This window comes from Venturia canescens, chromosome 1 (genome assembly GCF_019457755.1).
Source record: "Venturia canescens isolate UGA chromosome 1, ASM1945775v1, whole genome shotgun sequence".
NCBI classification, from domain to species: Eukaryota; Metazoa; Arthropoda; class Insecta; order Hymenoptera; family Ichneumonidae; genus Venturia; species Venturia canescens.
In genome coordinates this window covers 5,632,798-5,648,366 of record NC_057421.1, presented here as the reverse complement: position 1 = coordinate 5,648,366, position 15,569 = coordinate 5,632,798, and the positions used below count along the sequence as shown (strand labels likewise).

Sequence of the window (15,569 nt, the reverse complement as noted above, 5' to 3'; positions counted from 1 at the left end):
ATATCACGCTCCTGATCTGCATTGCACCATTAAATTAATAGATCGTAGACGGTCGAAGAAAGTGACTTTCGGATTTTTATATGCGGAATGACTAGATATGAGAACGTGGAGGATGGCGAGTGACGCGAGGGTCAGCATGAATTATTTTATCCTGACTCGACAAGCACCAGGAGTCGTGTCGTTTTATCGATATTTTCGAATTGGTTTACCGAGCAGGTATTCTGAAATATTGATCACCAAATTCGACGAGAGTCGACGAAGCCAACGTTTTTAAATAAACAGAAGGTAAAGAAACGCTGAATTTGCATTTCGCCAAGGGTGATGAGAAAATATTGTTCGATTGATTTTTGTTTTTAAATTACTCGAGTCAAAGATCGTTGGGGGTGGGGGGTGGGGGGGGGGGGGGGACTCCAGTAGTTTCGAATTCCAAAACACTGTAAAAATGGTATCCGAACAGTGTAAAAAAGTGCGGTGAAGATTGAAATATGAAGACTGAGAAAAAAACAAGTCATTGGAACAGCGAAATGTGGCATCACAAGATTAAATATGATTAAACGAACAAAAGAGTTTTAGATCAAACTGCAGATTCATTCTCTCCGAAAGCATTGGAGCCAAATAAAGAAAACTCTTCCAATAACATCAATTGTTATCGAATCAACAATTTTTTTCTCTGCGAACGGTCGATCATGAATCTCCCACAGCAGTCGTGGCATCAAAGCAAATTTTCCACTTCCATAATTAACCTGAACGACACTCCGTTATTTAAAGTAAGCGTCCAAATGTGGAATCCCTATCTCAAGGAAATCGGAACGAACGTGTGGATACATGGATAATGAGAGGCGAGAATGTTTAAACGACTCGCGAATTGGTTGAATAAGCAAAAGCACCAAGTGAGATTGTGCCACCTCGTTCAACGTTATTAATATCGTTCGACAGCGTGATCGAGGAAACCGGTGGCTCTGGTGGTTTGTAATGGGCAACTCTCGAGAGATCCTCACCGGCGTCGCTCTCTCTCTCGGGCCACAGCGTTGAGCTCCTTCCACCAATGTGTCCTCGTTTCTCCCCCTATCCGAAGGAACTCTCACGAAGCCAGCGAGTGAGTGTGAGGAGGCACGATACCGAAATGAGGTAACGTGTATTACCGTGGGGAGTCATTGGAGACAGCTCTTCGTATAGTACTCGAGAGACTGCGCTATCGAACGAGAAAGGGTGGAGGAGAGGGACGGCGAGAAAGTGTGAGTGAAATTTCGATTCGAGAGTGTCTCGCAGTACTTATTCATGTTCAATGGTCACCGAATCCTGCCAGTTATTTCAATGAAACGAGAGCAAAAAGGCTTGGGTTATCGATCATCCGGGGCGCCCGGGTTGGCTTTGTGCACGGATGGAAACGTCCATGAATATGCATCGATTGAGAAACCGGGGCAACGGTTTTGTGTCTCAAATTCCCAGGCTTGTTAGATCGTCGGATTCCGAAGAGAAAAGTTTTTTGTTATTTTTCCCTGGGATGCACCGTTTTCAAGATATTATTTAAAAAATCTGTAGCCAATGAGATGCGTTGCACGCCACCGGGTGGGCGGAGTCGAGTGTTGAGTGGGGGAACCACGCGGTACTGCTCTCCGGATCCGCTGATTGGTGTTCCCCCACCCCCCGGCACGTGGGCTCGGTCACGCCTCAACGACGACTCGTCTTTGTCTCCGCATACGCTGCGCCGCGAGAGAAAATTTTTGCAGATTTTTATCTTTACATTTTCACGAGCTATCCGTACCGTGCGAATTTCGTTGAGATTTTCTGTCCACTCTGTACATGGACCGGAGCTTAACCGTCGTATATCATCGCGCGCATTTTGGTTCGCTCTGTCTTGACCACAATTTTGGTTGAGTACTACATTGAGCTACGACGTAGGACATACATCCATTTCCCGAATTCGAATTCCCTCGTGACTCAGCTCGTCGGACGATCGATCACGCCTTCGGCGAAACTGCTTTCATTCCCCTCCCCTCGCCCCTTTACATGTCTCCCTCTTCCCATTATGTATATCGTTTATTCACGGAATTGGAATAATATCGAATCGCAGAAACCTAATTTTGTTTTTGCTCCGATTCTCGTGTGTCCTCGTACATGCTGCGCTCGATAAAATATACGAACTAGGCTAGCTCGGAATGGCGGATCGCGGGTGACAAGATTTCAGCAAAATCCTCAATGAGGATTTTTTACGGACCTTACAATCGTTTCTCCGATTCGCAAAATATCGAGGATATTTTTCAGAAAATGAAACTCAAAGGAGACCTGGAAAATTTATTAAAAAATTTCATACTGCAAGACAAAAAATCAACGAAATCTGAGCAAGCAATCTTCGAGCTCAAACTCTTGAAAAGTTCCCGCAGTCGAAAGAGTCGACGCGAGTCAGTCATGCAATACTGAGGAGGGGCTCGAATGGGAAAGGTGAAAACGCTTCGGACAGGGGAATGAACGACATTTTCAACGCAGACATAATGGAATGAGAGCTAGAAAAAAGGAACGGTATAAAAAAAGGCAGGAAGGGTTGTTAGTCGAGGATGGATACTGGGATACTTTCGTTTATCTGGACACTAGCAGACAGCTATAACGTTTCAGTGAGTTGTTGGAAGTACAAGAGGCAGCGAGTGAGTGAAGAGGCGAGGAGACGGAAGCGCGGGGGGCTCATTAATTTCATTATTAAACGAGAATGGCTGGTAAGTAGGTAAATGGAAAATGGGGATAATGACAAAAGCGAGTGGGGTGGAATGTGGCGGAATCGCAATGCCGGTAATGATAATCGCAGATATAACATCGCCCCTTCCCTCCTCACCCGTTTTCTCTATTCGCCTGCTGCCGATAATGTTTCATGGAAGCATTAATAATAACTCGAGATTTTCGGGGAAGAAACCCGTTGAGAAAACGAGAATTTTTCAAATTCTCAATAACCAAAGGTCCATTAAAATATTTCTCGCGGCGAATCCCATTTGCATTAACATTTTGAGTCGTATAACAAGCACAGTACGATTGAGCAATTCCTCAAAACTTCGGTACCGTAGCACGAAAGAGAAGTGTCGAAAAAACGTGTTTGCGCCATGTTTTTGTGTGGAGTGCGTTGAGAAGTGTGCGCGTAGGTCGAAAAACTTGGCTCGTTGATGAGTCTGGCAGGGAAGGAATTAATATACATGTGTGATAATAACGAGCGAGTGAAGAGGGACCAGCAAAAGCCCAAGTGCACCACACTCCCTCGAATGCATCCACGTATGTATAAAGGGTGTCCCATTACTTCTGGAGCCAAAAGTCTCGTGAGGTTTTCACTTTCCAGGATCGGTCGGCAGTTGGGCGGTGATCACTGAGTCGATCAATTATTGCTTGTTACTCATTAGTTACCAGAGTGGGGAAAACAGAGGCTTTTATCTTCAGATTGAGATCTCTCACTCGTTTGATAAATTCTCGAGTCCGATTCGGAGGACACTCGATGTATAATACACAAAGGATATTTAAGGTATATATAGAGATGCAGTGTCGAGTTCTCGCGTCGGCCAATAAGCTTTTACGCGAGATTAAAATTCATATTACTCGTCGTGGGGGCGCTCGAATGAGACGACTTTGGGGGAGTGAGTCGGTGAACCGCCGCTATGACCATTATCGGCTTAAACGTGCCATTCTATACGTGCACACATACAGCATACAGGGGAGTGTAAATACAGCCACTGAAACATGAATTCCAGCTCACAATGGAGGTTTAACACCCTTGGGAGGAAATTTTTACAGTACGAGCCGCCACAAAATGCTTCAAGTGTCCGCCGCACTTTTTTCTTTCAACTCGCCTGAAAACATAAACCGGATTTTTTGAATATGTTCCCTCAGCTAATTAATTGGGTTAAACATTTCCTGTCCACTTTTTTTTCGATTCAATTTCTTTTGGTGAAAGCAGCAAGGATCAACATTTTTTCGAGTTTTTAGAAAACATTCACATGGAAACTCTCCACGGATGCGAGTCAAATTTTTCATCTTCGGAAGATAGGCTCGAGCTCAGGAACGAGCAGACTTAGGTTTACGCACTTACTTAGAGCACGCGATATATGTATATTAATGTATTTACTCATATGCTTCACATTCGTGTGTGCAGTCATATGTGAACGTGTACATTGGGCTTTATGTGCTAGGATGCCAGCCATGCCGAGCTTCCCACTGTGTCACAGTAGCAAACTCTCTCCATAGAGCATATTCTCTTCCTCTCACCATGCACCCTGAGTCCCTCGTAATTAATGTCATAATAATTATCATCAATTACCCTTTACTACTTCCCTCATCATAATTATATACATATAAACTTGAGTAGAATTTGAATTGATATAATAGTGCTGTTGATAATAATATTAATAATAATAATAATAGGAATAATATAAAAACCAACGACATTTGCTGAAATTTATTCATTTCACCACTGACCCTTACTAGTCACACCTCAAGTTTCTGGCGTAATAGTCATACGGGGTCCATAGTACCCCACTCACTTTGGGGGACGATAAATAATTGAACAACTGTAAAAAAAAAAAATAAAATAAAAATACTGCAATGTATTTTGAACCTTTAAGAAACGAACACAACGATTTTATTCTATTCGTGTTATTTTTAATATTAAAAAAAATGTCAAAGAAAAGAATGCAGGAAAAATGACTTTTTTCACAAAAATTGATGTAGAAATCGTAATTTTCAATTGAAAAAAAAAATCAACTCGTTCTATAAACCTGAGAAATCACGCTTTCAGGTAGCATTAGTTAAATTTGTCACGCTGGGGTGGATCGGGACCCAGATCTTCGCACGGTCTGACTTGATCGACTACCAAAACTAAACTAACAACGGGCCTTTTCAAATAATAACGATGAGGCAAGGTTCTCTTCTCAAAGGTTCGAACTATCGACCGAGGGCACCAAAAGTCCCATTTTCTCGAGATTTCTATTTGGTATCGTTGGTCGAAAAACGGCTGGGGTCCGATATACCCCGCGTGACTATTAAGGGATAATATTGATTGATCCAACATTTTTATGCGAACTGAAAAGACCAGAAAGAAATTGACGAGGAAGTCAACCCTTTCGAGGTGGTTTAAGAGTTACTTGTTTCTGGTCGATTTTTAATCGAACATTTCGAATAATTGTCAAAGAGTGTGATTCGGATAGTGGCTTCAAAGAAGTTAAGAATCATGAGACATAGAAAACATTCGAAATCATAAGAAAATTTGACTTTTTTGAGGATTCCCATGCGCTTCAAGATTCAGAAGGAATTTAGTAAGTTTATGTGGTCTTTGAGAAGCCTTCGACTTGCAGGATTTTTTCGGTACTACTTCGCCGAGTGATATATGACCTTTTATGTGCCCTCTTCATTTTTATATTGCCTTATTTCGAGGATACCGGGATTCAGAGTGCTCTGATAAAGGAGAAAGAATATAAAGGAAAATTATCCGAGTGTGCGAAGGGAAGGAAAGTAGTGTATTCGAGCGACGAAAAAAATGAGCGTCACTCAGATTGCGCGAGCAGCGTTTGTCTCTGTGGGGACCAGGAGAAAAAAATGTTCCTCGGTTAACCCGGCGTAGACACGATGCTGGTGCAAATTTGCACCCCCTCAAATTTCAAGTGTCTCGAACTTCAAAATTCCTTTCTCCAATTTGGCCTTTTTTCTATAATAAAACTTGATTTTTCAATTTTTCAAATGATTCTAATCGAGTACTAAGGAATTTTCTCCCCTGAAAAGTCTCGCTGTAAGAATAATTCCACACATTCGTGCTGGATGAAATAAAAACGTTTTGAAAAGTCCAAATCCAAATTTGCACCAGTTTTTAAATTCGCTCAATCATGGAAATACTACCCGAATTTTTTGTCACGGTTTTCATACGGCGGGCTAAAAAAAAACTGCAGAAATGCGTTTTCCCCTCTCTATCGACGATTCATCGGAGCTCCATATGCGATCGGGAACTCTGCTTCCGCGCCAGAGAAGTACAAGCAAACGATATCGTTACGAAGGAGGAGGAAAACGTCTTGGCAAAATCCGAATAAATTCGCCATTTTTCGTCGGTGGACGAAAAAGGAGAGGAGGCCAGAGCATTCGAGTTTCAAAGCTGTAACAAACTATAGACATACGTGCGGAGAAGAGAGCGAGGCGGTCTGGAAGTAACGATATCTCGATGTTCCGGATATCTCTTGTCAAAAGTACAAATATAAAGGCGAAAGAGCGAGCAGGAGGGAAAGAGAAAAGGGATAGCCTTATGCAGAGCTAGTGAAATTTAATCTAGACGCCGCGGGCTTCTAGATTAGTTTCCACGAGTCGCATGAGCTTTTACGCACATGTACACAGTGCTTCGCGTATGTCTGTATGAATAAATAGACACATACACGTACAAATATATTTATATACGATTGCACATCCGGTTTTATGCATCAAAGTATACCGGGTGTCTTCGAACTTGCATTGTACGCTGGGGCTGCGCTTCCATCGGATTCGATCGAGAAGAACGAAGTGGAGAAGAAACGTAAAGAGGTCGGAACGCGCGTCCACCGGAGCAGAGCAAAGTGCAGACGGAAATTGCTTCAGTATTTTTCCATCTGATGTTCGTTATCGAACTCCATCGCTAAAAATGCCAATCGAACGTGGCAAGATGCGAAACGACATGTCTGATACTGCGCAGTCAGGATTTGCCTCCTCGGATGCTGCGTCGGCCAAGATTAATCAACTAATAACTCGTTCGTGATGAATGAGAGAAATATATTTCTGTTCTCGATTACACGATCTCCTTATTTTGGATAAACGTCAGAGTCGGCTGGGGGGACACACTGTATACGTGTGTAAACGTTATGACGAGAAGGATCATGTCTAGGTGCTGCTCTCTTTTTCAGAACGTGATGCTCGCGGCACGAACGTTTCTCTCATTCGCTTCTTCTGGTTTTTACGATGCCGTAGCATAATTTCTTACTCCTTTTCCGGTGTTCGCATCCGCCGCGCGGAAGTCGAGAAAAATCCAGCTTCCGCTTGGGGAAGAAAGGGTACGTGCTCTTATTCGTCGTACTCGTAGTCGACTTTTATTTTTCATTTTTGTTTCCATATACATCTTGATTCGGGTCGCGAAGGTGCATGCTCTCCCCCCTTAACCTCTGCCTACTCGAGGTTCGATATTTTTTCGTCTCATGGGCGGAGGGGAAGTGCAACGGTAAAGGGGAATCGTGATTGCGCATGAGAAATTCTCATCGTTTTCATCGATGCGAGAAAACGAATAAAATCTGTTTTACAAGTTCTTTCGGTGAAAATTTTCCAATTTGCTGCGTTGCGAATGTATCAAGATCTCGAGCATGGCGAAGACGCTTTCGTTTCTCGGCTTAAAAAGAATGAAACATTTGGAGATACAGATATAGCCGAGCGGACAGAGACCGACACGCAACAGTGCTTCAACGATATTATGTAACGCGAGATTTCTCGCGCCTCCATTTAAAAACCTTCTCTTTACTCCCTTGCTCTTCTTCCCACTTTCCATTTGCAGCCTCTTGCTCGGCATTGTTTCAATCCCTTCTCAACATTCATCCACCTCTCTTACAGCCAACACCTTTTTTCACCTCCTTTTTTTATGTCTCTTTCGAGGAGTGAACTTTTTCCCCTATTTATACGCTCGCACAGCTCTTTTCACGTTTCTTTTAACGCGGCTTCGTATTCCGGAGGATTTAGCTTACCTTGGCGTATATATACAACATTATTCTGCTCACCGATCTCGCGGTTAACACGCATTCTGGCACCAAAAATCATCGGCTCGTGGTCGTTTTTGTTTTGAAACGTGCAACTTTGCGAATAGCATTTTTCATCATTTCATACCCATCGTGTATGTTGGAAGTTTTTTTTATCTACGAATCGTCTGACTCCTTGAGGTTTGATAAACAATTGCAGTAGGGAGAGAACAAATAATTCTCAACTGCGCATAATAAAGTATTCTTGCGCGACGTCGTTACCGGGCGAAATAAAAAAAAATGATTCATGCATCGTCCGCTAGGTGGCTGCGGGCATGCATGTATCGCGCAATTGGAGCACTCGAGCCAGACCTATATTACCCGAGGCCCCGGATTCTCTATCTTCTTAAGTCTTGTAGTATTTTTTCAACTTGAGTCTGGTAGTATTTTTTCAACTTTTAGCTGAATGAACACAGAACCTAAATTCGGAAAAACCGAAAAATGACGCTAGCGGCCGCCAGATTTTCAAGGAATTGGCGGAGGTGGCGTTAAAAATGTTGATCATTCCTACGAGCAATGCGGTGGTAGAAAGAGCCTTTTCAGCCCTAACTCTTATAAAAACTCGAATTCGTAACAAGTTACGAACGCCAATGCTAGAAGCTCTGTTACGAATTCGATTGCACTGCATTTCATTTAAAAAATGTTGTAAAACATTACAGCCAACAAGTGACATGCTTGAAAGATTTCAATCGAAGTACATGTACGGCTCTTCAAGCCAATCCCAGGCCACTTCAAACGAAAACCAAGGCGAATCGGAAGTGCTCGCGGAAATGATTAATATGATAGCTGAAGTGATGTAAACATAGATCATGATATCATATCATATAAAGATATCATAGATATCATATAAAGAAACAAACACCAAAGTCACCAATCACCAATGGAAAGCAGTGTAATAAAAAAAATCCATATTATTCATCGTAACGTATTCTATAAGTACATTGTTCAAAATCCATAAAAATGTTGTTTTATGATAGATTAATAAAAAAAAAGATGATTTAATTCACGTTTAAAAGGGATGCTCAGGATAAATGTCTTTTTTCACCTTAAAATTTTACCTATGATACAATAATTTGATAGCATGGAGAATTTTGTATTCCCGCTCATTTGCCACAAGGTTGGCTACTTTTGGCTACTTGAGCGACCGCTTCTGGCGACTTGGGATACTAGAAGTCTGGCAACCCTGGCCATGGAAAGCAACCCACAACCTAAGCATAAACAGACTAGTAAGTTAAAAATTAACAGGAATAGTCATAAACAAAAAGAATCAAAAAATGTACAAGCATTGTAACAAGACTCATGAATAAAGAAAATATTAAACGAAAAAAATCTCTATCTTCTGGTTCAAGCTCATCTTTTGCCCGAACAAAAGCCAACCATGACACATGATTGCACGGGTGGAAAGTTGTATAAAAAATTGTTATAACACCATCGTTCGCGGCTACCACATCGGCTCTCAAACTTTTCACTGGTTAGGCTTTCTCAACTTTGGCCTTTTTCCGAACGAAAAATTAGTACGTTTTTGCAAAGAATCACTAAAGTCCTGAAATTGTGGCAGAAATCATTCCAAAGGGATTCGAAGTATTTTTTTTCCACGTGAATAATTTAAGGTTGCTCAATATCAAAACCCAATTTCTTACGGAAATTTTGAAAAAAATATGCCGCGCAGATAAATCTAACTAATCGATTAAAAAAAAGTAGTTCTGCTGTATAGTTTTTCAGACATTGCAAGTTTAAGTTCTATGGTTTGAACACGTGGTAATCGTCAAACAAAAAATGTGTATCGAAATAACTCGAGAACGGTTCTTACGATTTTGATTTAAAAAAACACAGTGTTAAAGTATCTTCTGAAGGAAAAATAAAAAAATAAAAAACCCAATCTACCGGCTAGTTTTTGAGAAAAAAATTATTGTAATAAAAATCGTAAGAGAATTCGAGTGGGAGAATTTAAGGTTCGCGACATGGCAGCGCTGTCGTGTGAGACAAGCCATATGATTATTACTGTACTTTAGGACGCTGCGCTCGTCACAGGCAGCTCTGCCTGCGTACAGGGTTGCCATACACGGCATGAAGATGCGCTCTAGCAGGGGCCTACACAAGAGAAAAAATGTAAAAATTCCAAAATCACGAGCAATTATGAAATTTTAGTAAAATATTGTCGCATCATTAACGATAATTTGAATGATTTTTGGAACATTTTTCACAATGAATAATTTTCACACAGGAAGTGTGAAAATCTATTTTTTCTACGACACGTTGCTATCGAACTACCTTAAGTGAAGAATTGAAATTACGCAGGCCTTGTTGACAGCAGGTGTACTTGATTGCTTGCGGGTGCATCAATCATTAGGAAACTCGAGTGTGGTGTTTAGGCACAGGAGAAAGGGAAGGTCTTCTGCTGGAAATTTCAATTATGTTTTCACGCTCACGGTCTTTTGGCCATTGATTTATTTACAAGCAAGAGGATAAATTTCAGACTCAAAAAGTTCCGTTGCTCTCAATCGAAAGGCTGGAAAAGCCAGTTGTGAAGTTTCGAGAATTCGAAAGAATCAAATTATTCCTCTTTGACGTTAATCCTTTCAATAAATATACGCAAACATTTATGGTATAATTTATCATTTTAACGGTTGTTTGGCTCTTTTTCGTGTCACTTAAACGTGCCCTCGGAGACGATGAGGAGAGGCGAAGAATGAAAGAGGTAGAGAAAACGAGGTTACCGAGGGATGAGAAAATAAAGATGTTTAGAGATCGCAGTGTCTTAAGCCCTGCGACACAAGAGAGTCGGATGACTGAGCTCGGTATCGCTATATATTAGAGAAGATGAGCTTGTAATTCTTTCAGAGGAAAATGTACTTGGTAAACAAGATGTCTGCTGAGCTGACTGATGTCGTTTATAACGGCACTTTTATTTTTCTCATCCACGGATTTTCGCGTTGAAAAATAAAATATTGCATTCTGCCTCGGGCTCTTGCTTCGCGACCCTAGGATTTATTAACTTTACCCCACGGCTATTTATTCAGTAGATTTTCGGTCTTTGAAAATTACCACCAAATTTATACCATCCTTGAATGTGGTGGTACTACTTTTTCAACAATATAATTTTGGGCCCAATTCTGAAGAATCGTTTCTTCTACCCAATTTCTCGTTTCTTCCAAACTTCCGGTTAATCGGATGAGTTTTTGGGTTCAGTGCGGATTCGATTTTTCGTATTTCGACATCATCAATTCCAGTATCGATACTTTTCCCCGCTCTGCAAAGTATTCGAGCCCACATCGTATCGCTTTTGGTTTGAAAGGCATGAGAAAATTTCGTTATTTAGTTTTCGACGTTGCGCTTCGGTTTCAGCTCCATATCGAGGGCTTCTTTTTCTGCTGCCTTGCAATTTGACCTTTATCCATTTTCCAATATAATTTCAGGCTCTGTATATATTCACAGAGATGTGTAATGTAGGAAATTGTGGAATATCGTCGTTTATCGAGTACGTGTAGACCCAAAAACGAGCATACCCCTGTGCAAACGAGACTTTATACAGGATGAGGTTTGCGAAGAGTATCGTTATGTAGGCAAAAAAGCTAGTTGCTGGCTGACTGCGGGGTGAATTCGAGAAGAATTTTTGAGAGCTCACTCAACTGTGTAAATTTTCAACGTCATCCCACCATTCTCGAAATTCTACTTTTGATCGATTTCGAGTATTTACTTAATGTACAATAAAAAATAGTGTAAATACATTTAATATCTTTCCAGTATTCAGTGATTGTATGTGAATTCGAAAAGCTACGATTGTGTGATTCGCAAATTAAATGATTTTTACTCGTTTAATCAATCCCAATGGTGAAATCAGTGCCCATGATCCAAATCGTATCGGGTGATTGAAATATAAATACAATTTCATTTCATCAAACCATAAATTCATAATATTCAATAAATTTGCTCGAATCTGATCGTCGCTTCCATACAATAATGAGATTCAACAAGCGTGTATGGATTCCCGAATAAAACGGATTCGATTACGATGATATTATATAACTCAGTGGAGAACGTGAGATTTCTAGGTGTACACTGTAATATCGCAATTATTATTTCATAAGCCCGGCAGCCTTCGTAAGCTTTTAATGAAACATTCGACAACAAATGAGTGAAAAAAAGGTATGGAAATGAAGATTCGTGTGAAAATATAGAAATGTAAATATTTCGCTGCACCAATAGGAATGCGAGATGCTGAGGAGTAGGAAATTGAAAAAAAATATTTTTTCGGAGAACAACTTACAAATTGATCCCATCATAGCCAGCCCCTATTCCAACGTGGTCGACACCTGCGACGTTTCGCACGTGGTTGATATGCTCTGAAACAGAGAATCAAGAGCCCTTCACATATACGAGCAGGTACATTATGTACATTCTAGTTTTATATATACACGTTGATAATGGTGCGTACATGGGACAAACGGAACGAAACGAACGCTCGTGTCTAGTTAGTTAGGAATTCCGATGGGAATGGACGGCAAAGAGAGAGAGAGAGAGAGAGAGAGAGGAAGGGGAGGGGAGCCTTGGTGGGAAAAGGAGGAGTTGTGTGAGAGGATAAAACAGAGGTGGTGGGTTTACTCGTTACTTTTTCCCCATGGGGGATGCGTATACATAGTTGAGCGCGTTATTAGCTTTCCGCGGGTAACGATTATCGTCAGCGAGTACAACTCTCTCTTCTCCTATATTTTCTCCTTCCTTTCCATCGTTTTGCCCCACTTTCCGTCCACCACTTCTTCTCTTCCTTCCCAAACTCGATTATGTTTTTTCTTTTCGAGTTTTCCTTCCCCTTGCTTCTGTACTCCCTTCTATTTTTATACTCTCACTTTTTTTCCTCGTACTCCTGGATGTTCTTTATCCTACTCTGCGTACCCAACAAATTCATATTTTTTCCTTTCTTAATCGTTGCTCTTTCGATTATTATTCTGCGAGATCTCTTACTTGCATTGTGCAACGTTTCGATATTCGGACGAGGTGATTAATTTCTCAAGTACCGGAACTTAGGATCTTTTAGATCCTCTTCTCTCACGTAGGAGACGTGTCAATGTTCAGGTTCGTGCACTCACCGACGGATTTTACCTGGAGCGAGCAAAGCCTTCCGATTTCCCCATCTTGCTATCCAAGGAGGCTTGCTCGAACTCGACCTTCGAGAACGGATATTTTCGTCCGGTTTGGGATCGCCCACTATTGCATTTTCATGACGCGATCGGGCATAGCCTCGCTTGGACTGCGATAAGCAATCTTCTCGTATATTGAGGAACAACATGCTTCATTATTTCTTTGTTTTATTTGTACAAATCGTGCCAGGGGGTAAGGCTGTGCTGCTACGGTTGGTTTGCACGCTTTTCTCTCGGGTTCTATCATTTTTTTGAGTGTTTAAAATTTTTTGCTTTTTGAGCCTTGCTTTTATTTACTGTGGTATCTCAATATATGGGCAAAATCTAACTGTAAATCACTCGAAAAACACAATTTCGAAAATCTAAGTCTTGTTTCTAATCGGAGTTCATTTTGAGTTTGTTTACTCTGATTATTCGACGAGAGAGAAAAATGATTCGAAGTTGATAGAAAGAAGGAAAGAAAAGTGTCGTCCCATTTCCAACTTTTTTCCTCGTTTCCTTTGCCTCCCCCATTTTTTTCTGTCCATACAAGAATGAAAAGTATCAAAACAGTTCATATTTTTTTGTACTTTTTGATCAATTTCTTATTTCACTGTCTCGTACGGAGTTGCAAAAATAAAATACAACAAAGAGTCTATCCCCACGTCGATCCATCTCTCATTGCTTTTATGCACTCGTGCATACACTTGTTAATAGATCGGTCCTGCCTGTCCAATGGTACTTCAGGTTAAGTTTCGATTTTTATTTCTCTGTATTCTAACCGCTTCGCGTCCTCGGATATTTCAGTGAACGATTCGAACACTTGCTCGTAAATCAAACGATGGAAACGACCACAGAGAATTGTAAAGGCGAAATTGCGTCGGTCTTTATCGTCGGCTATGTCGCGTATGTGCTCGATTATGACTGCAACTATGCATCGATACGAGATACGTGATCCTTCCTATTCAATATTGCAATTAAAACCACATCGAAACTTTACGAACTTCGCAAACGTATCGATATTTTTATTCGCATCATTATTCAATATCAAATGTCATTGTTATTTTGGCGAAATAATAACTTTACGTGTACCTCGTTGTTTCGAACTTTGAAATGGCCACTCGAACTTTTCTTAATGTATTGACTTTTATCATACCAGCGATTAAGAGAGCTCCGCCGTGGGGTTGTTCGGAAGAGAGATTGAAAACGTGTGTACGCGCTTACTCAGAGAACATTTGACTGAAATTTGGCACGTGACTTTGTCATACTCATGCCCAGTAAATGGACTCCAGACCGGCGTCAAATAGCTATCAAAATCGACATTTTTCTGACCGGATGAAGACTTGAAATAAAAATAAAATCGACTCCTTTGTTCTGAGGCTTTCTCTTTAAACAATTGCCATTATTTTTCCTTTATTATTGGTAAATCGAGTGGCCACACGTGCATACTAATCGATTTTTTTTACGCAGACTGTTCCAGACAATCCTCGGAGGTGCTGCGAAGTGTATACTGTGTTTGGCCTACTTTCTGGACAGCTCGACGACAACTGGTATGCTTCACAATTTTTCACTCTTTTTAAGCAACAAATATCGTTGGAATGCGAAACTAGAATTATGCAAGAGTCCTTACCACGCTTTTAAGGACATTTTCGTTGTTGGACAACGAAATTTTGGTGAATTTTATCCGCTCCCAGCAATGACTTTTCCATGAAGTTTTATATTTACTTAATTTTTTGAAGGTCGTTTATATTTTTGGTAAAGTTCCTCTTTTTATTACTCGTTATAACTCTCCCCAATATTTTTCTATTATTAATTCATCTACAATGAAAGCGAATCAAATTTTGCAACGAAAACTCGTTCGGTTTCTCACAACTTAAGCTTTCCTGGCTAATGTTATGCATCCCTCGAGAATCGAACACTCTGACGAGCGATAATCAAGTTTTAATTATTCAAGGCTGACGCATACACGCCGCAAACCACAAGTTTCTTGTACGGGCGCACGGAGAGAGGGGGACAGAGAGATTTTAGTGATTAATGAGAACGAAACGCGTTTGAGATCAAAATTAAGGTACACGGGGATGGCGCATAGGCCTCGAGGAATCACGAGATTTCCTCGCGTTTCAGTAACCATCAAAAGATTATCATAGCCGAGAAATTTGCTTCTAATCAGCGTCCCAAAGCCGCGAGCCACCGACCCGGAAGTGACAAAGCGACCACACTCATCGTCAGATCGAATATGGATATCCATATAGTCGGGAGTCCTTCCAATTTCAACACCTCTAAGAGGAGTCGGTCGTCGCACACCTTTTACTCAAAGTACGGCGCACTCCGAGCGCCCGGAAGTCAAAGACAGGGCGCAACAAATTTACCTTTCGAATATAGTTTCTTAACCAAAATCATAATTATTTCAAATTCATTAAAAACTGCTAGCATATTTCTCATCGATTGGAATTTATCGTGGAAATGAAAAATCCAAAACATTACCGGCGACGTCTTCGAGGGTTGACTTTTCTCCGCAGCTTATGAAGTGTGGATAGAAAGACACCATTACAATCCCACCCGATTGAGCCTGCAATCATATTTAAAATTTTTTTGGTAATGCGGTTAAGGAAGTCAGAGAAAAAAGGGGATTTTTGAAAAATTCAGGAAATGCTACTAACATTGACGAAATGCAATATTTGAACTTGAT

At 40.9% G+C, this 15,569-nt stretch overlaps 1 protein-coding gene across 1 annotated transcript in view; it reads right to left on the bottom strand.

Annotated features, from left to right (window-relative positions):
• The window catches only part of LOC122412519 (dipeptidase 1-like), a 104,298-nt gene that overhangs the window by 14,536 nt on the left and 74,193 nt on the right, over positions 1–15,569 (bottom strand). Inside the window, exons 8-9 of the mRNA XM_043422104.1 lie at positions 15,365–15,449; positions 12,031–12,106 (exon numbers count right to left, since the gene is read on the bottom strand). Coding sequence (XP_043278039.1) covers positions 12,031–12,106; positions 15,365–15,449 — 161 coding nt within the window. The remainder of the gene's footprint in view (positions 1–12,030; positions 12,107–15,364; positions 15,450–15,569) is intronic.